Below are 18,192 nucleotides of genomic sequence, written 5' to 3' on the forward strand. Positions count from 1 at the left end.
CCCCCCCCCCCCCCCCCTCCCCGCCCCTCCCCTCCCCCTCGGCGCGCCTTGCCCTTCTGTGCAGCCTCCGCGATCGTGCGCAGCTCCGAGCAGCCGTCCGCCAGGTTCTCGTACGCAAACATGCCCGAGCCCGCGATGAAGCAGTTGGCGCCCGCATCGGCGCACGCGGCGATCGTCCAGTCCGCCTTGACGCCGCCGTCCACCTCGATGTCGATGTCGAGGCCGCGGTCGACGATCCAGCCGCGGATCTTCTTGATCTTGTCGACCATCGTCGGGATGTACGCCTGGCGGGGAGAGAGTGTGGAGGCTCGCAGCAGAGGGGAGAGAGGGGGGAGAGACCCACGCCACGCACCTGCGCCGGTGAGATCTCGGGTATATCTCGGGTACATCTCGGGTATCTCGCCCCCCTCTCGGGTCTCTCTCTCGGCCGTATCTCGTGTGCCTGGCCTCCGAAGCCCGGGTTGACGGTCATCACCAGCACGTGGTCGCACCTGCGGGCAAAAGAATGAATCATTCGATCCTCTGCCGACCGGCTGCATCTCGGCTGCATCTCGGCTGCATCTCGGCTGCATCTCGGCTGTGTAGCGCACAGGTCGAGCACATTCTCGATCATCTCCGCCGGCGTGTGCGGGTTGAGCGCGACCGACGGCGAGCCTCCCCCCTCGCGGATCTTGGTGAGCGTGCGGTGCAGGTGCGTGTTTCCCTCGACGTGCGCGATCACGACACCGGGCTTGCCCGGCTGGTTGGTCGCCGCGGTGTACTCGTCGAGCATCGTCTGGATCCGGAAGGGCGAGAGGGTGGCAAGGCGCGGCCGAGCGGGAGGGTAGCGGGGCGTGGGCGGGGCGTGGGCGGGGCAGTAGAGGCGGCGTAGAGACGCGGGTGACGCGGCCGCTCTGGTGCATTCTACTCTCTCGCACCTCGCAGTTGTACTGCGACACCATCAGCTGCGTCTCAAACTTGACGGTGGTGTACTTTTTGCAGGCGGCGATGAGCTCCGGGCCGAAGGTCAGGTTCGGCACAAAGTTGCCGTCCATGACGTCGAACTGCGCGTCGCAGGAGGGCGCGGGGCGTCAGAAGCGGCGGTTGCAGGGTTGCAGGCTTTGACGTTGGAGGCGGGAGGCCAGGGCAGCGGCAGAGCTTCGCACCTGGATACGGTCGACGCCGGCGTCTTCGAGCCGCTTGCACCTGGACGAAACGCACGTCGTGGAGTCGCTGCTCCTCCGTCGGCAACACCGTGCGCGCGGGCGTACGCATGCTCTGCGCTGCGTGTTGTGCTGTGTGAGTGCATGCGGAGGAGGAGAAAGGGCTGCTGGCACTCACTCGGCGCCCATGTTGGCCCAGTCGGCCGGAAGGACGGACGGGATGATCTGGACGGGCCTAGGCTCGCCGTAGAGCATGGCAGGCGCACCCGCACGGCCCTGCGAAACCGGCGAACGCGACACCGAGAAGCCCGAGCTGAAGGCGAGAGTGGAAAGCATTGCTGAGCTATTCAGATTCGGGCACCAGGCGGACACCACTGTTTTTTTTCCTGGTGCCCCCCGACGATGTAAATAGATACCCCGATACGTTCATACCTCACAAATACACTTGGCAATGTCCCCTCATTCTTTATCGACGTGCTAAGATCGTCATCGCCATCGGTCTCAAGTTAATCGTTGTTGTCTAATCGTGATGGGTGGTGAGGTGTGTGGTGAGCGGGTCGTTGATCCACAGCGTCTCCTCCCGTAGATCGCGGAGGATCGCGTGGATGTGGTTGCCAAAGGGGATGGCGCCCTCAGAGTTGCCCGCCTGCGGCCGCGTCACCGTGCTCCACTCCACCGAAGAGGTCATCTCGACGAGCAGCTTCCCCACCGCCACGAGGGCAAAGAAGCTGCCCCCGAGGAGCATCGGCGGGTCGCCCGCGGTGGAGAGAGTCACCAGCGTCCCGGGGCTGGATAGAGCGGTCTCGATGCGCGCGTCGTAAACGTGCGCCGCCTGGAGAGCGGAGAGGGTCGACGAGGGGTCACTGCTCGGGCGCTGCTCAACAGCCCAGGTCAGCGCCGCCACCTCTCGGGACATGACACTCGTGAAGGAGTAGAGGCCCTTGTGCAGGTACCACAGCGCCGTCTCGCTGAGCTCGGACACCGGGACGATGGCGTGTGCGTAACCCTCAAGCGACTCGGCGAGCGTGGCAGCAGTCAGATTGCGGCCGAGCCCAGCGACAAATTGGAACTCGTTCGGGATGCCGGCCTCGGCTGGCATCCGGGGTGGGAACGATGGCTCAGAAAAAGGCCGGAGGTGGGTTGGGGCGCCGCCTCGCCTGGGAGCGGGTCCTCGCCCAGGAATTGCGAGCCATCCATCTTGGCCCCAGCGTACGTCGCCGCTGGGAGCGCGTCGAAAAATGATCGAAAGTGCCGCACGCTCTGCGCCAGGAGCAGCTGCCCCTCGGTCCACTTGGTCATGTACGCCCACTCGCCCCAGCTCGTGCAGAGAGGCTCCGTTGCAACCCCGCTCGTTTCGCCGTCGCCTTGCATCTCCCAGACGGGGGGCGCCTGCGCTGGAAAGCTGCCGAGCATGAGCGGGGTGGTCTGGACGCGCACGGTTCCGTCTTCGAGGTACTGCAAGAGAAAATTTACGCTCACGTGGTGGCCCTCGAAGCGCAGCGCGATATCTGTGGGCGGGATAGTGGCAAGGTGGTATCGTTCTTGGGGCGGCTGCGAGGCAACCCGAGCTCTGCGAGCGGTGACGGCGGCGAGGCTGGTGTGGTGAGCGTATGCGTGGTGGGCGGCGGTGCAGTTGCTCACTGCTGCCCGGCCTGAAATCGTCCGGGTCCTCGAGGAACAGTGCTAGCGAGTACGAGCAGAACTGGTCGAGCCGCCGCTCGAAGCCTGGCGGCGTGGCCCACTCCCAGTTAAATCCCATCCCGTCCACGAAGCGGCTGGCGCCCGCGTGCGGCAGCGCCGCGTCCTTTGAGAGCGGCCGCTTGCCCGCGGTCGCGATGTAGGTCAGTTTTTCCATGTCAGGGATGCCCAGACTGTCGGCTAGGTCCCAGAAGCGTCGGTTGATGCCTGGCGTGTCCGTGTCCAACGTTATGTTCTCTTCGCGCATCAGCTGCCACATTCGGCTCACGAGGGTCAGATTGCCCTGGCCCGCAAACTCCTCGAGTTCGCCGATGTCTCGCTGTCGATTCATCACCGCCACGATGGTGTAGTACCCGCCCTCGGAGAGAGCCGTGCTCAGCAGCGAGTGCATGGCCGCCTTTTGCGCGTATGTCATGTCGCACTGCGCGAGGCCCGGTGCAGGGCTCCACGCAAAGGCAGCCTATGGGCATGTGATTGCCGTTTGTGGGCCTGTACTGCACCTGCACTCAAGCGGGCCTACGAACGGTGCCGCGAATGGTGAGACGGCGAGGGCGCCCGTGGTGCGTTCGGTCGATCCGAGGGGCATCACGAGCTGGTCCTTGAGGGCGGGGCTCCCGTCGAAGAGCGCCACGAGGTCGGCCACTTTATCGTGCACTGCGTTGGCGTACAGGTGAAGCAGCGGGTCGTGGTTGGGACCGGAGGGCGAGGTCTCCACCTCTGAGGGGCAGTCCTCCTCGTCCAAGCGGCGGCCAGCGGGAGGAGCGAGCATGGCCTTGGTGGCAGCCGACATGGGCGCAAGCCCCCAGATCTCGGGCAGCACGCCGCGGGTCTCCTCCTTGCGCGAAAAGTGCGTCCAGTCGAGGTCAAGGTGCACGTGCTTTGCCTGTTCCGCCTTGTCTAAAAACTTGCGGGCCACCGAGGAGCGAATCGTGAGCTGCAGTTGGTCGCCGACGGTGACATGGAGGGACTCGACCGGGTGCTCACGGCGTGTGTCGATTCTGATTGAGACGGAGATGTTTCCAACTTGCGCCGCACCTTCTCTTTGCATCGAGCTGCCACCAAGCTGAACGGATAGGGCACGGAGGGGCGGCGCTTTGTCCTCGTTGTGGTGAGTGGTGATGTCGGCGCTATGGTTGACGGCCACAGCCAGTAGCGTCTTTCCACCTCTGACGAGTCGCAGAGCGTGGAGCCACTCGCCATCTGCCAAGTCGTGGCCGGGTGTGTGGCCAGCAGACCCCATCACAGCAATATCACCCTGCCGGAAGAGCTCCGTCTCGACGCCCTCGGGCAGCCAGTAGCGTGTTGACACTCCATTGAATGTGGTGATTGGGTCACCGGCCGAGGTCGGGCAGGCGGCGTGGATCGGGGTCAGGAGAGCAGAGAGGACGAGACCTCGATTTGTGTGCATGTTGGGTGTGTGTGTGGGGTGAGTATCACACAACACTGTGGTTGTGGTTGGAGGTTGTGGTTGGCGATCACGCAAATAGGACGCGCGGTTTCGGCAGACTAACTTCCCTGCCCCTACTTGAGCACTTGAGCACCGGATAGGGTCGATTCCGCATGGTACGGGACCCCTCGATCGTCTCGCCCTCCCTCACTGGTGTGTTCATTTGGGGGGGTCATTATAACAAACACGGTACAGGATCGAGGTGCACGCGCTGCAGAGGCAGTGTCGTCCCCCCTCTCCCCGACCGACGGCGATGGCGGTGTGACCGATCGAGCTACAAGAGGAACTTGTTCAGCAGGATCCGAGTTAGACCAGTGCACTACCTCACTGGGCCTGAGACCACCAGAACGCTTCTCGTCACGTCTCGGGTTTGTGGGATCGAACCACTCCGGAATGGGCAAGTCCATCGTTCGCTGGATTGTGCCTTTCCCTCACTGATTAATTCCAATTTCCTCCTGTGCAAGAGCGGAGAGGGCTCGGACGGCGCGTGGCGGGAGAGGGCAGGCATGGAATAGCAGCCATCTGATTAATTGTCAAAATTCCTGTTGTGCAAGAGCGGAGATGGCTCGGACGGGGCGCGCGGCGGGAGAGGGCAGGGAATGGGCGCGGGGGAGGGGAGGGGGGGCTCAGCCGTGGAAAAAGCATTAATTAATAATATCAATAAAGAATTATTGCTCGGCCGTTCATGAAGTCCGAGTCTCTTCTCTTGAAGTCCGTCTCGATCTGGTTCTGGAGGAGACGGGTCAACCCCGTGAGGACCAGTTCACGTACGTTCAAAAACAAATCTCGTACGTTCACATTGTCGTAGCCGCGGAGAGGATGCTGACCTTAAGCTCTTGGAGCCAACCGTTCGCTTTGGTTTTCCCCCCAAACCATTCGGCCAACTTTTAGCGAATGCCTTTCTTTTTAGATCACAGATGGCCAACACCACCACCTTACTGGCCGTAAATCGTCCGTCCACCGACCGAGCTCTCTTCTCATCCACGATGGGCAAGTCCAGGGCGCCCGAGGACAGCGTGATCGACGGGCAGAATGTGAAGCTGGACTACTTCTGGTATGGCGAGACCGACGGCAAGTTCTGGGAGGCCAACTCCACAAATGGTGTCGTCACTACGCGGTGGGCCGAGCAGTATCCGCTTGATTGCGGGGGCCTAGACGGACGACGGACATTCCCCTTACTTCCTACAGGTGGGGCACGATCGGAGAAACGGGCCAGTCAAAAGCAAGTAAGAAGTATCGCCCGTACATCAACGGGAAGAAGCTGGCGAGAAAGAAAGGCGCGCCCGCGGCACATTTGCACGTGCCTGATTCCGGCCATTCCACCCATCGCACACCCCTGCCCTGCACGCCCGGAACGAGCGACACGCGCTCCCGCAGCTCTCTCCCCGCCGCTGCTCATCATCGCACGCCCTGCCCCGCAGTGAGCGCGAAGATTGGGGAGGGGTACGTGCAGAAGAAGGGGCTGGGGGCCAAGGGGGCAGCAACCTCGCCGGTGACCAAGACCATCACAAAGAAGGCGCCGGCGACGCCGGCGACGCCAAAGAAGGCTCCGGCCAAAAAGGCGGCTGGCAGCTACCTCTTCCAGGGCACCGCCCCGTCCAAAAGCGGTGGCAAGTTCTGGCGGGTGAGGAGGGAAGGGACTCTCCTCAATGCGTGTTGTCTGCTAGTCCCACCGACGCCCCCATCCCCCCCTTGCCTCCGCGCAGATCAAGGTGGCTGGGAAGAAGTTTACCACGGAGTACGGCAAGGTTGGGAAGGAAAAGGCTGGGTTTCGGAGCTCGACCAAGGAGTTTGCGACCGCTGCAGTGCGCTCCCCACACACGCCTCAACTTTAATACCTCCACCCACGTCACACACTGGATCTTGCCTCTGCCGTAGGAGGCCACCAAGGAGGCGGAGAAGCTCATCAAGCGGAAGTCGAAGGACTACTCTTAGGGACGACGCGTGGGCGTGCGACGACAAGGCGGGACACGCATGTTCGTATGACTAGATGTACTCATGGACGTGATGTAATTTATCGTGATTATGTGCATATCTGCAAACGTAATATAAAACGCTGAGGCTGCGCAGGCTGACCCAGGTCGAAGGAAGGCGCGCGTGAACACATACTGCATGTGCGATAGAGAATCTCAGCTCTCTCTGTTTCGGTTTGCCGGCAAATGCGCGCGGAGGGCCAGCTTCCGGTCGTGCAGCTGAGTCCTTAGAGAGCAAGAGCAGTCCGTGCACAGGTGCCAAGTACTTTAGCAAGTTGGCAACTAGAGCCAAACGCCAAAGCTGCCCCTCCGACGGCGACGCCAAGCTGGAGGGCGCGGGGCCCGGGGCTCTCTCTCGAGTCTCCCGGCGGAGAAGAGATGGGCGTTATAGGCGGGGAAGAGCTCTGAGACTGTCAGACTGAGAGCGCGTGCCGCGTGGGCGCAGACATTATATAATACATGATGCACACTGCACTAGAGACACTAGTCACACACACGGGGCTGGCTGCGCGATATGTTCATAGTTTCCGAGACTCGGTGTCTCTCCCCGCCCCTCCGGCCTCAGGTGCGGGGCGATCGCGTGCTTAAACACGCCGGGCAGCGCCGTGCGGTAGTCCAGCAGCAGCTCCTCGCCCGCCCGCACCTCGCGGGTGGTGCGGTAGGAGTAGAAGCCGCCCTGCCGCGGCGGGCTCGTCGACTGCTCCGGGCGATGCAACTCCATGTTGACCGCCTGCGCAGCACTCGTGTGAGTCGGGAGTTGCTCGGATAGAGTCCAGTGGTGGGGCGGGCGCTCGCTGCCTCGTCCGTGTTGGCGTGGTTGAGAAACCTGGCGCGATGGCGGGGAGCGGCGGTCACGCCACTCTGCGTGGCTCCGCTCCTCCTCCTCTCTCCGTCCGCTCACCAAGAGGCGTCCATCGTGACAGTGCCGCACGCGTTGACGGGCACACGGCCGGGAGTCGAATCGTGGAAGGAGAGCACGTGCTCGAGCACCGGCGGAGGCAGCGACTGCAGCTCGTCCGACGTGAGCGGGATGCTCTGCTCAGCGCGGCAGAGGTGCGCGTTGGGAGGCACAAACGGGTCCGTCTCTGCCGGAATATCGACGAGGGCGACGACACCAACGCCGGCCACCCGGCTGGGCGCGAGCCTGACGTAGGAGCGGTGCCGGAGGTGCTCTAGCAGCGCTGCCTTTGCAGCCGCCTCCCGTGCCCGGTGCTCCTCGAACTCGCCCTCACGCCACACCGAGTCGTCATCCGGCTCGGCTGGTGGCTGCGACTCAAGAGCGCCAGCTCTGTGGCCGAGGAGATACGCGGCCGCAGCGACCGCGGCGTGCGAGAGGGCCGACCGTCGCGCGAGCGAATGCGCCGGACACATTTGTTTACTCGAGTTCTCGAGGTTCTCGAGGTGGATATCCTTTGGCCGCGTTGGGTAGCGAGGATTGGTGTGACGCGATCCACGCCAGGCGTGTTCTGGCGGCCGACCGTCAGCGAGCCGTCTTACCAGGTCCAGGTCCCTAGCTAGTTCGCACAGTGCTGTGAATACGACGGGTTGTGCGTTTACGTGAATACGACGCCAAGGAGGCGGCTGGTGAGACAGTCACCATCGGTAAGCGGAAGGGCGACCAGCTTGCTAACGGATCGAAGGACATTCCGTGCGAGCACGCACAACATTCGTCACAACGGCACCATGTATGCGGCGGCCAACATGGTCCGTGCACGAGCCTGCGGCAAGCTCGTGCTCGGTGACAAGGCGAACCCTCAGACGACTTTCCATCTCAACGAGGGGCACGTCACCGACATGTGCGAGATCGGCGGGGACCTGCAGTCCCAGCGCGATGTCCACTACGAAGTCAAGGTGCCTAGCGCCCTCACAAAGACGAGGCAGGCTGGGCAGGGCTCGGCGGCACACGGCGGATGCTGTGCGTCACTCTGGGCCACAAGTTTGTTGGTTTCGGCAACACCCTCGACCAAACCTTGCTCAAGGTTCTTGGGTGCAAAGAGCGCGGCCACAAGTCACAGGGCCCGCTCGTCCATGCGACCGGTAAAGGCTGGGTCAAAGGGCACAAGGGACAGTACTACGACGCGCTCAATGTCAAGAACGGAATCGTCAAAATTTGTCTCGTCGAAAGCCAGGGCGGCATTGCGCCGCCGACCAAGAGAATCATCTTCAACTTCGCCAAAGAGGTCGGCAGCCCGAGCGCCGTTCGACCGCACCGACTACGGCACAGCCTCCGGCAGCGCCCGGGGCTTTGTCCAGCACCACTCGCAACAGCTCTCGCGCGCCGCCGTCTGTGGCGACGCGCAAAACATCAACAACGCTGCTCGCAACATGCGTGTCGCGCACTCATTCATGACCGGTCTCAATGCCCCACCCCCCTGCGCGCGGGCCTTCTAGGCCCGCGGGTAGTCTCCCCCCATTCCCAGGGCCTCCAGGGCTCGCACCTCAACCTCTCACAGACCAGCGCACAGCGCCATAGGACGTATTTTCTTCTCAATAACAAGGCTGTGAATCGAGCGGCAACCAACAGCTCTCAGGACCCCCCAGTGCTGGGGTGCTGCCAGCAACCAACCAACTCACCGGCGAGCGGAGCGAGCCGAAGAGCTGGGGCCGAATTGGCGCTGTGAACGTCGTTTGTTTGAATCGATGTTTCGGCGGGCACGTCGCACCTACGTGGCGCGGGCCGCCAGGGGCCCGGCAGCAGGGCGCCCCCGCGCGGATGCCGACGAGGATCACGGTGCGCTATCTGGGCTCGGAGGTCGGTAGGCAAAAAGGGCGAACCACGTACCGGTACCCGAACAAGCATGATCCAGAGAACGGGGCATTGCACCTACATAGTGCGGGACCTGGGGCAGCAACCAACAACCTGGATGGGGACGGGGTGCTGCGCAACCGACGCCAACCAGCAGCGTTCACAGCACAGTGCGAAACTAGGGTTGCAACCTGGGTAATAAAAGACGGCTCGCTGGGTGTGGACATCGCGAGAGAAAGAAATTGCGGCGCCGCTGCGAACATTTGTTTTTCATTACGATATATCGATGCCTAGTAACCCCTCCTCCCACACGCACGCGCGCGCTAGCGGACACTCACGTACTCCACTCCATCCGCGAGGCCCACGTCGTGGCACACGCCGCACAAATCGTACTCGCACCCGGCGGCGCAGTGCCACATCGAGCGGCACCCCTGCTCCTCGAGCTCGCGCCTGTGTTCACAGCGTGAGGAGGCGCCACCCGGCTCGCTGCGGCGCACCCTGTGCAGCCTCGAGTCGCCGCAAGCGTCGCACGAGTAGGAGCCCTCCTCGGGCGGGTAGAGCAGGTCCATGGTTGCGACGCTGCACTCGACGAGCCGGTGCGCGGCGGCGGGGCAGATCTGTCGGTAGAAGAGGATGAGCGAGTAGCGCGCCGCCGATCCCTGCACACGAGCGACAGCGTGACAACTCCGGGGTGTGAACAGCGCCTGTGTTGCCGGCCTGGGGTTGTGCTTTTCTGTGAACAGCGCCTCTTCACACAATCGGGTGTGACAAGTCCGCCTCACCTGCACGCGAGTGACAGCGTGGAGCAGCGTCGAAGCGTGCAGCGTCGCCGTGCCCTCGGCGCGGTCACACCGCACAACCTCGCCGCCCACGATGGCGAGCAGTGCGCCTCCCTCGAGGCCTGCTCACACTTGAGCCGTGAAGAGACGCCGTTCAAGCCCACGGCAGTGCGCCTCCCTCGAAGCCCTGGTCGTCGGACAGCGCGACGTTCATCGTGAGGGAGGAGCGGTCGAAGTGGAAGCCGACCTACTCACCGCCAGAGGTGTGACCGGGCGCTCGTCACACTCACACGACCGGTCGAAGTGGAAGCCGACGACCCACGGCCGCGTGGCGGCGCTGTACCGCCGGACGAAGATCTCGTGCGGCTCCTCGGTGAGCGGGTGCGGCGAGGCGGCGATGCCTGCCGCGCTCGCGGCGGCGGCGGCGGCGGCGGGGCGCAGCGGCGACTGAAGCTCGGCATGCGCCTGCGGGGGCGAGAGGCCGCCGTCAGAGCTCCGAGAATGCCGCATGGGAGCGCTGCGACACGGCGCTGGAGGAGTGTCTTGTGCTGTGTGTCTGTGAGTGTGACCCGTGTCCGTCGCGTTGGCGGCCTCTTCAAAGCCCAAGAGGCTGAGTTCTCGGAGCTGTCTCGGAAGCGTCTCGGAAGTGTCTCGGAGCTGTCTTGGAACCGCCCCGGACGTGTCTCGGCATGCGCCTCGGCGGCGAGAAAGTTGAGCCGCGCAAAGGCGTCCACGCCGACAAGCTCTTCGAAGTCGGCGCTGGTGAGCGTGAGTTGGTACTCGAGTAGGCCGTCGACTGAGTCGAGCGTCTCCATCGAGGCTGCGTCCACCGCGTTGCGCAGCGCCGCGCACTGAGCGAGGTCGAGGCTCGCGGGAACACGGCGCGCGGCGGCGCTGGCGCGGCGAGACGCCCAGTCATGCCGCGAGCCGCCCAGGTCGAGGGCGTCGAGCAGCTCGGCCGCGTCGACGCTGCGGACGGGGTGGCGTGTGGTGAGATGAACGGGCAGTGGATAGAGAGCTGTGGTGAGGCCAATGGTGAGATGAACGGGCAGTGCCTCCACAGGTAAAGTCCTGTCCACTATCTGTCAAGGCTGGGTGGTGGGCATCTCTGGACTGTGTGTCGACTTTGCCGGGTCGCAATTGTCCACAAGCAGAGCGCGGATGACGGGCGCCAGCGGCGTGTCGGTCTGTCGATGGAGCACTGCCGCCAGGAACGAGTCGCTCATGAGGCACAGATGCAAGCGGCACAGAGAGGAGTCAACAGAGAGGAGTCACAACCTCGAGGAGCTGGAGCCCCGCCTCGGCCCGCCTCGGCCCGTTGGGGCGGCGTGGAGCATTTTTTTCTTTTTTTGACATCTCTTTTGACTTTTGTCTGTCGTAACGTAAAAGCACAGTCAGAGGACGTCCCGCGGAATTCTTCTCTCGAGATGCTTCGGAATCGAAGCGAACGACCGAATGACCTTCGACGACTCGATGCCCATCGTACCCGAAACGCCGACTACGGCTTGCGTGGAGGCGGACAGTCCCCGCACGATGCGCTCTGGGCACGGCCACTCCGTCCTCACCCGTGCCGTCCACTCCAACTCTGGGCACGAGCTCTGCCACCGCGCACAGGCGCCGTCGCTCTTGCCTCCGCTGCCGCACGCCACCCGTCGCCGGCGCCGGCGCCGGCCGCCCGCGCGCGACCTCCGCCCGCTCCGACTCCCAACCTCCATCCACTCTCCATTCCGAATCCGACCTCGTTGCCGGTCACGCGCCGTTCGCCGCACCGCAGGAGAAGATTGGCTTCGGAGTCGCCGAGCACATGCTGGCGGCGGTGGGCCGGACGCTCACCGGCCGCCTGGTGGCGCACGGCGGCGAGATTGTTGAGGCGCAGGCCACCGGCGCCGTCGCCAAGGCGCGCAAGCTCCTCGCCGCGGCTCGCCGCCGGCTGACGCGAGGCAAGGTCCGCGCCACGCCGGCAGAGGTTGCGGCGGCGCCGCACGCGCTTCTGCTGCCCGCGCAGTGGTGCCTGTTCTCGGTGCACCTCCTCCTCCCGCTACTGGGGGCCTACCTGCTCCTCCACATGGCGCGCCACGGCTGGCAGCGCGCCGGGCGGGAGTGGCGCGAGCAGCGCAGCTGCTGACAAGCCTGGCTGATGAGACATTCAACGAATCACTGCTGTCTCATTAGGCGCGAGCAGCGCGCGCTGCTGACCAGCCTACTCTTCGTCGTCGGCGCGACGTCGACAGCCTCCGCCTCCGCCTCGCCGGCTTCTCTGTTTCCGCACACGTCTCCTCCTGTGTAGGCGTGGCGTGCGACAGCCTTCGGCTGCGCAGCGTTCTCTTCTGGCCACACCCACATTTCGTTTGTAGGCGCGGCGTGCGACAGCCTCGACTGCCTCGCCCACGTGCTCGTGCTGCCGTGCTTGCTGCTCGACGGCGGCCGCCTCTGACCGGCAGCACCTCGAGCATGTTTTGTGAGTCCATCGCTGAGGAGTTGTGAATGAACGGATGCCTCAGGTGGCCTCTTTGACCACCATCTCGAGCACTCCCTGCACGCCGCCTCGCTCCGCCTCGCCGTCGCCGCCTGCTGCAGCATGGTTGTCGGCGAGGCCCTCTCCCGCTCGTCGGGCCACGGCCACGGCAACGCGGAAGCAGATGGGGAAGAGTTTGAAGACAGCGCGCGGACTCGGCTGCCTTTCACGTCACCGCTGTTCTCCGCTATTCTCCGCTGTATCTCCGCTGTATCTCCGCTGTATCTCCGCTGTATCTCCGCTGTATTCGCAGCCCTCGTGTTGATGCAATTGCTCACAGTTCTTCACTGGCGACTACTCAGGCGACGGAGACGGGGACGGCGCGGCGCGTGCGTGGACGGAGACGGCGTTCACTGGCGGTGGCCGCCCCTTCTTCTACAACAGCGTCACCGGCGAGACTAGCCGAGACTCTCCGAGATGAGACGAGACTGGCCGAGACTGGCCGCGAGATTCTGCCAACAGCAGCCTCGCGGGCGAACCGACGCACGTCTTCGGCCGCCGGGATCCATCACAAGCTCCATCGGGCCTTTGTGGACTGCCTCTCCCCGAGAAGGCACACACCGCCCCGTGCCGTGCCCCCGTCGTCTTTCGGGAGTGCGTGGTGCCCCGTCGGCCGTGTCCAGGACGAGTGTAGACATTGCTGGCTGTGGCGGGAGAGGAGGAGGCGGGTGCGAGAAGGAGGCGGGTGCGAGAAGGAGGCGGGTGCGAGAAGGAGGCGGGTGCGAGAAGGAGGCGGGTGCGAGAAGGAGGCGGGTGCGAGAAGGAGGCGGGTGCGAGAAGGAGGCGGGTGCGAGAAGGGGGCGGGTGCGAGAAGGGGGCGGGAGCGAGAAGGAGGCGGGTGCGAGAAGGAGGCGGGTGCGAGAAGGAGGCGGGTGCGAGAAGGAGGCGGGTGCGAGAAGGAGGTGGGTGCGAGAAGGAGGCGGGTGCGTGCTCTAGGCGAGGCGACCTACTCGCGGCCGCGCAGCCTCCCGCCGCCGCCAGGCCGCAAGGAGGCCAAGGCCGGCAAGGCGGACTGACCGCCGGAGCGGCGCACACGTGCCGCTCGGCGGCCTTGCTCTCGGGCCCCGCGCCGGCCTCTGGGCTTTGGCCACCGCCGCCGCCGGCCCGAGCGCCTTGTCATCGCACAACGCTCGCCGTGAGTTTGTGGTGGGGAAGGGGCCACCCCGGCGTCCCGCGATTGGACGGCGCTCCCGGACGCAGGCTGCCGTCGTGCCGCGCGTTTGGGAGGGCTGAGATTGCGTCCACACGCGCCGCCCGGGGGATGTGAGAGCCTGGGGAGGATGTGCGAGTTGCATGTGTGAGCTCGCAGCCGGGGAGCTGACGGAGCTGTGCGACTTGTGATTTATTCTTTCTACATGCCATTGGCGGATGTGTTTGGGGGGTGGGGGCGGGGCCCTCGCCCCCACCGCGAACGTGTGCTCCGTAGGCTGAAAACGCAACACACAGCTCACAGGTCGCTGAGAAACTCTCTCTGCATATGAACCCGGACGAGGCGCGCCCGCGGAGAAGAAAGGAACTCCCGCCACCGACACCGCGCCCCAGCCGCCCCATCGCGATGCTCCGGCGCCGCCCTTACCCGGAGGCCGTTCGTCAAAGAGCCCACCGCGACTGCGTGGCGTCCACCGCCCCCGCCGTCTGGGCCTTCTCGCGAGGACTTAGCGCTTGAGCGCGTCGCCCGCATCCGCACGGCACAAGACGAAGAGAGAAGCGGCTGTGGCCTGTGCCACGTGCCTGCACCGAGCTGTGCACGCTGCAGAGGGGTCTCGCCAGGACCCAGGTCCGTGCAAATACGGCTCTCTAGCTGCAAACCCATGCCATGGCCCAGATGGCCTTGCCGGGGCGCGGGGGGGGGGCGCTTAAAAATACCGAAAAAACTGCAAAAACGCTGACGATAGATTACCGGGGCCCGCTGGGCGAGAGTTGTCCGCCAGCGAGTACGGGGCTCCACGAGTGTGCGCACTCCCTCAACGCGGGACCGCTGCACGGCACTTAAACGCAGACAATGTCTCGGACGTGTCATCGGAAATGTCTCGGAATGTGATCACCGGCGGGGTGAAGACGCCGCCCCTCGGCAGACACGCAAGCTGAGCGACTGCGAGAAGAGGCCGCGGCTGCGCCCATCGTCGTCCGCCTCGAGGGGCGGCGCGGGCGGCAGGCTAGCTGCGAGCGACGACTCCTACGAGACCCGGCGACCGGATTATGAACGATGAGCACGCAGCCTCCGCCGTCGCGGAGCTGCAAGGGAAGGCCTCCTCGGCGGCGGCGGCGTCGGCGGTGTCGGCGGCGGTCTCGGGCTGGTCAGGCGAGCTCCCGCTGCTGTGGGCGCCGAGCGGTCGGGCGCAGAGAGGGCTGAGGCTTGGGCTGCGGAACCCCACCGAAGAAGAGAGCCTCTCTGCCCGCCGCGCCTACTCCCGGGCCATCTCGAGTCGGCTCGGGCAATCTCGCGGAGGAGGGAGTCGTCCTCTCTTGCCCGTCCCACCCCTCCGTCGCCACACGCGAAGCGAGGGCCGCAGCTCGACGGCGCGAGGAGGAGGCCGCTCAGAGGCCCCTCCCCGCACCCCCCTCGCCCTGCTCGGCCGCCGGGCGGAGATCCGCCTGCCCGCCCGCCGCCCCCTCGCTCTGCCTCGTACTCGGACGGGTCGTACACACCGCCTCCGCTCGCGCACTCGCGCACGAAGCCAGACGCCCCCCCGTCCACGCGGCGAGCGGCCTGCCGCCGGGCGGGCCGACCACCCCCGCCCTCGCCCTGGAGCGCCCCCCCCTCGGAGGTCGCAGTCTCCTCCTCGGAGGTCGCAATCTCCTCCTCGGAGATCGCGCTCTCGGGCTCCGACGCGCTGCTGCCGTCGCTCCCCTCGCCGCCGCGGCGCGAGAGGAGGCCGAGCTCGCGCACGGCGGCGAGGCTGCTCGCCTCTGACGCGGTGTCGTCCTCGCTCCCCGCCTCGTCATCCGCGCCGCTGCCGCTGCCACTCTCCCTCGCCTCTCTCCTCGCAGCGCTGGCGTGCGAGGTGCACGCCGCCCCCCTCGGACGCCGCTCCTCGGCTGCGGCGGCTGCGGGCAGGCGCGGGCGCGCTGCGGACGCGTCCTGCGTCGACGCCGGCACGGCTGGCGCCTGAGGGCTGCTAGGGGAGGGGGGCGGCAGCGGCGACGAAGCCGACGGAGGCAGCGGCGACGAAGTCGGGGTGGGGCGGAGCCGCGCGTCGCACGAGAGCGGCGCCTCTGCCCACGCACCGCCCGCCTCGGCCAGGTTTGCGTCGATGCGCAGCGCCGGCAGGGAGTGCGCGCCGCCGGCCCTCCCCCCCGCAGGGAGAGGACGCATCCCGTGCGGCGCTCGTGGCGGCTCGGCGGGCAGAGGCGACGAGTCCTCCTCGCGCTCTGCCGAGCAAGACGACGCCGCGACTGGCGTGAGCTGCGGCTTGAGTGGCCGTCCTGCGGGCGGCGCACGCGAGGTGTCGCCGAGATTTCGCGAGATTTCACCGAGATTTCACGAGATTTCGCGTAGCCGAGATGTAGCCGAGGGACAGCCGAGGGACAGCCGAAGTGTAGCCGAGATGTAGCCGAGAGACAGCCGAGATGTAGCCGGGAGACAGCCGAGGGACAGCCGAGATGCAGCCGAGGTGTAGCGGCCTCACCTGCGGGCGGCTCGTAGTGCCGCGACGGGTCGAGGCCAGGGCCGACGACACCTTGCGCGAGATGTGGCGAGATAAGGGGAGGATACGGGGAGATGTGATGAGGCCCGGGCCGACGACACCTTGCGCGAGGGTGCGCTGCGCCGCCTGCACGTCGCCGTACTGCCGCTCGAACGACTCCTCCAGCTGCTGAAGCCTCTGCCGCCGCCGCTGCAGCTCCGAGTATCGCCGCTGCAGCACCAGCGAGGACGATGTCAGCCCTCCTCCTCCTCCGTCGCACGAGTCTGCACCGTCGCCCTCGCCGCACCAAACGCCTCGCCCCGCCGCCGCCGGCAGCGCGGTTCGGTGCGCGTCTGCGGCGGACGCGGCGGCGGCCCCTCGCTCCGGCGCTGCCAGCTCCGCCGCCGCCCGCGCCGTCGCGGCGGACGCCGCCGCGCTGCCGCCGCACCGGCAAGCGCGCGCCCACTCCCTCTGCCCCGGAGGCGGAGGCGCGGGCGGTGCGTGCATTCCTCCGGCGCGGCGGTGCGGCTTGCGCTGCTGCGCCGCCGCCGCCAGCGCCGCGCCGCCTCCAGACGGTCCTCCCTCCCTCTGCTCGACTGGTGCGGCGTGCGCGGCAGAGACGGCCCGGCTGGGCGGCGGCCGGGCGGCGGCCGAGGGCGCGGGGCCGCCGAGGGGGGAGAGGGGGCAACAGCTGCTCGCGGGCAGAGGGCGTGGGGGGGCGCTTCGGGGCGGGGAGAGCTGCGGCGCCAGCGCGGCTGCCGCGCCGCGGGCTGGGGGGGGGGAGCCCAGCGCGCGCAGGCTCGAGGGAGCGGGGGGAGGGGCGGCCGGAGGCGGAGGCGGAGGCGGAGGCGGGGGCGGAGGCGGAGGCGGAGGCGGCAGCGGTCCGGGCAGCGCGGCGGCCGAGCCCGCCGAGGCTGCGGGCGCGCCGCCCGCGGCGGCGGCCGGCGGCGCGGCGGCGGAGGCCGCTGAGGTGCCGGGTCGGCTCGGGGCGGGGGCGGAGAGGGCGAGAGACGTGCGAGGCCTAAGGAGGGAGTCGCGGGTTGCGTGGACGGCCCGCGAGGGCAGGGCGGCAGGAGGAGGAGGGGACGCCTCCGCGGCGCGGGCGACGAGAGGGCCGGCCCGCCGCTCCCCGCCTGCCCGCTGCTCCCCGCCTGCCCGCTGCTCCCCGGAGGCGCCGCCGCAGCCCACGAGGCCGGGGCCCACGGAGGCTGGCGCGGCGCGGCCGAGTCGAGGGCGTGCCCGCACGGCGAGGCGCAGAGCGAGGCGGCGGCGCCTCCCTCGGGCGACGCCGACGGCGCACCGCGCGGTGCCGCCTCCCCCTCCGCGGGCATGCTCGCGAGGACCGACTGCATGCAAAAGAGCCTGCGCGGGGGAGGCGCCAGCGTGAGGGCGGGAGTACGGTACCGTGCAGTGTCCTCAGAGCACCGCGTGAAGACACGGGCTGCGAGTACAGTCGATACGGCCGAATGCGGTCGAGCCCAGTTGAGTACGCCTCCTCTCGAGCGCTAGTCGGGATGCAAGTGTACGTATTCCGCTTCTAGGCAACAGCGCCGGTCGGCTGTCGGCACGCCCGAAGGCAGCTCGAAGCCGCGCGGGGCGGAGGCGCCGACGGCGAGGCCGGAGTGGCCGTCGGGCGCGCAAGGCGCGTCTCCGGGCGGGTCGCGCAGCGTGCAAATCCGCCGCAGCGTGCACGCGGACCCGATGCAGATGCCGTCGAGCCGGCCAAAGCCGGCGCCGCCAAAGTTGCACGAGACGAGGTCGACGAGGTCAAAGACGAGGTTGAGCCAGACGCCGCGCGCGACCGCGGCGAGCGGGATCCGCGTGTGCAGCGGCGTGCTCGCCGGCTCGCGGAACGACGTCGAGAAGAGGATCCGGCGGCGGGTCTTGCCCTTGTCGGACACGTGGAGCTCGAACGAGAAGGAGCGGTCGTCCGAGAGGAGGACCTGCAGCACGAGGAAGGGCTGGACGAGGCCGAGCGAGCGGCGCTCGTCCTTTGGCATCCGAATGGACGGACGGTCGCCGTCGCAGCGGAGCACGTAGCCACGCACGCTCTTGTCGTACACCTTCTGCACACCGGCGCCACTGACCTTCCACTTGTCGAGCGGGTTGGAGCCGGAGGCGCCAAACACATCCACCGACGCGCCGCCCTGGAAGACGTTGTCGAACGTCATTACTCGCCCGTGTGAGGGCGTGAGCAGGCCGGTCAACCAGCCACTGCTATGCAACCGGGCCCCCCCGCAGGGGCTAACAACCGTGCCCGGACGTT

General features: G+C 66.7%; 5 protein-coding genes across 5 annotated transcripts in view; 1 reads left to right on the forward strand and 4 right to left on the reverse strand.

Annotated features, from left to right (window-relative positions):
* RPE4 (Ribulose-5-phosphate 3-epimerase) overlaps positions 1 to 1,500 on the reverse strand; it is a 2,097-nt gene extending 597 nt beyond the window's left edge. Inside the window, exons 1-6 of the mRNA XM_005785152.1 lie at positions 1,321 to 1,500; positions 1,146 to 1,185; positions 918 to 1,043; positions 591 to 775; positions 443 to 491; positions 1 to 284 (exon numbers count right to left, since the gene is read on the reverse strand). Coding sequence (XP_005785209.1) covers positions 1 to 284; positions 443 to 491; positions 591 to 775; positions 918 to 1,043; positions 1,146 to 1,185; positions 1,321 to 1,478 — 842 coding nt within the window. The 5' untranslated portion in view covers positions 1,479 to 1,500. The remainder of the gene's footprint in view (positions 285 to 442; positions 492 to 590; positions 776 to 917; positions 1,044 to 1,145; positions 1,186 to 1,320) is intronic.
* A 5,657-nt stretch (positions 1,501 to 7,157) lies between these two features.
* EMIHUDRAFT_230368 (hypothetical protein) lies at positions 7,158 to 7,631 on the reverse strand (the record flags this gene model as incomplete). The annotated part of the gene is made up of 1 exon (XM_005785153.1): positions 7,158 to 7,631. The coding sequence occupies one exon, from the start codon at positions 7,629 to 7,631 to the stop codon at positions 7,158 to 7,160; it is 474 nt and encodes a 157-aa protein (XP_005785210.1).
* Positions 7,632 to 9,273: 1,642 nt separating this feature from the next.
* Positions 9,274 to 10,993, reverse strand: EMIHUDRAFT_441752 (hypothetical protein). The gene is made up of 6 exons (XM_005785154.1): positions 10,911 to 10,993; positions 10,377 to 10,754; positions 10,104 to 10,250; positions 9,972 to 10,032; positions 9,789 to 9,907; positions 9,274 to 9,665 (listed from the first exon to the last, which is right to left on the reverse strand). Exons 4-6 carry the CDS (start codon positions 9,997 to 9,999, stop codon positions 9,330 to 9,332), a joined length of 483 nt encoding a protein of 160 aa, XP_005785211.1. The 5' UTR covers positions 10,000 to 10,032; positions 10,104 to 10,250; positions 10,377 to 10,754; positions 10,911 to 10,993; the 3' UTR covers positions 9,274 to 9,329.
* A 247-nt stretch (positions 10,994 to 11,240) lies between these two features.
* On the forward strand, positions 11,241 to 12,219 carry EMIHUDRAFT_230371 (hypothetical protein; the record flags this gene model as incomplete). The annotated part of the gene is made up of 3 exons (XM_005785155.1): positions 11,241 to 11,342; positions 11,560 to 11,805; positions 12,073 to 12,219. The coding sequence occupies 3 exons, from the start codon at positions 11,241 to 11,243 to the stop codon at positions 12,217 to 12,219; spliced, it is 495 nt and encodes a 164-aa protein (XP_005785212.1).
* A 1,736-nt stretch (positions 12,220 to 13,955) lies between these two features.
* EMIHUDRAFT_230372 (hypothetical protein) lies at positions 13,956 to 18,097 on the reverse strand (the record flags this gene model as incomplete). The annotated part of the gene is made up of 5 exons (XM_005785156.1): positions 13,956 to 14,031; positions 14,859 to 15,279; positions 16,049 to 16,279; positions 17,014 to 17,272; positions 17,453 to 18,097. The coding sequence occupies 5 exons, from the start codon at positions 18,095 to 18,097 to the stop codon at positions 13,956 to 13,958; spliced, it is 1,632 nt and encodes a 543-aa protein (XP_005785213.1).
* Positions 18,098 to 18,192: the final 95 nt, after the last annotated feature.

This window comes from Emiliania huxleyi (assembly GCF_000372725.1).
Source record: "Emiliania huxleyi CCMP1516 chromosome Unknown EMIHUscaffold_163, whole genome shotgun sequence".
NCBI lineage: Eukaryota > Haptophyta > Isochrysidales > Noelaerhabdaceae > Emiliania > Emiliania huxleyi.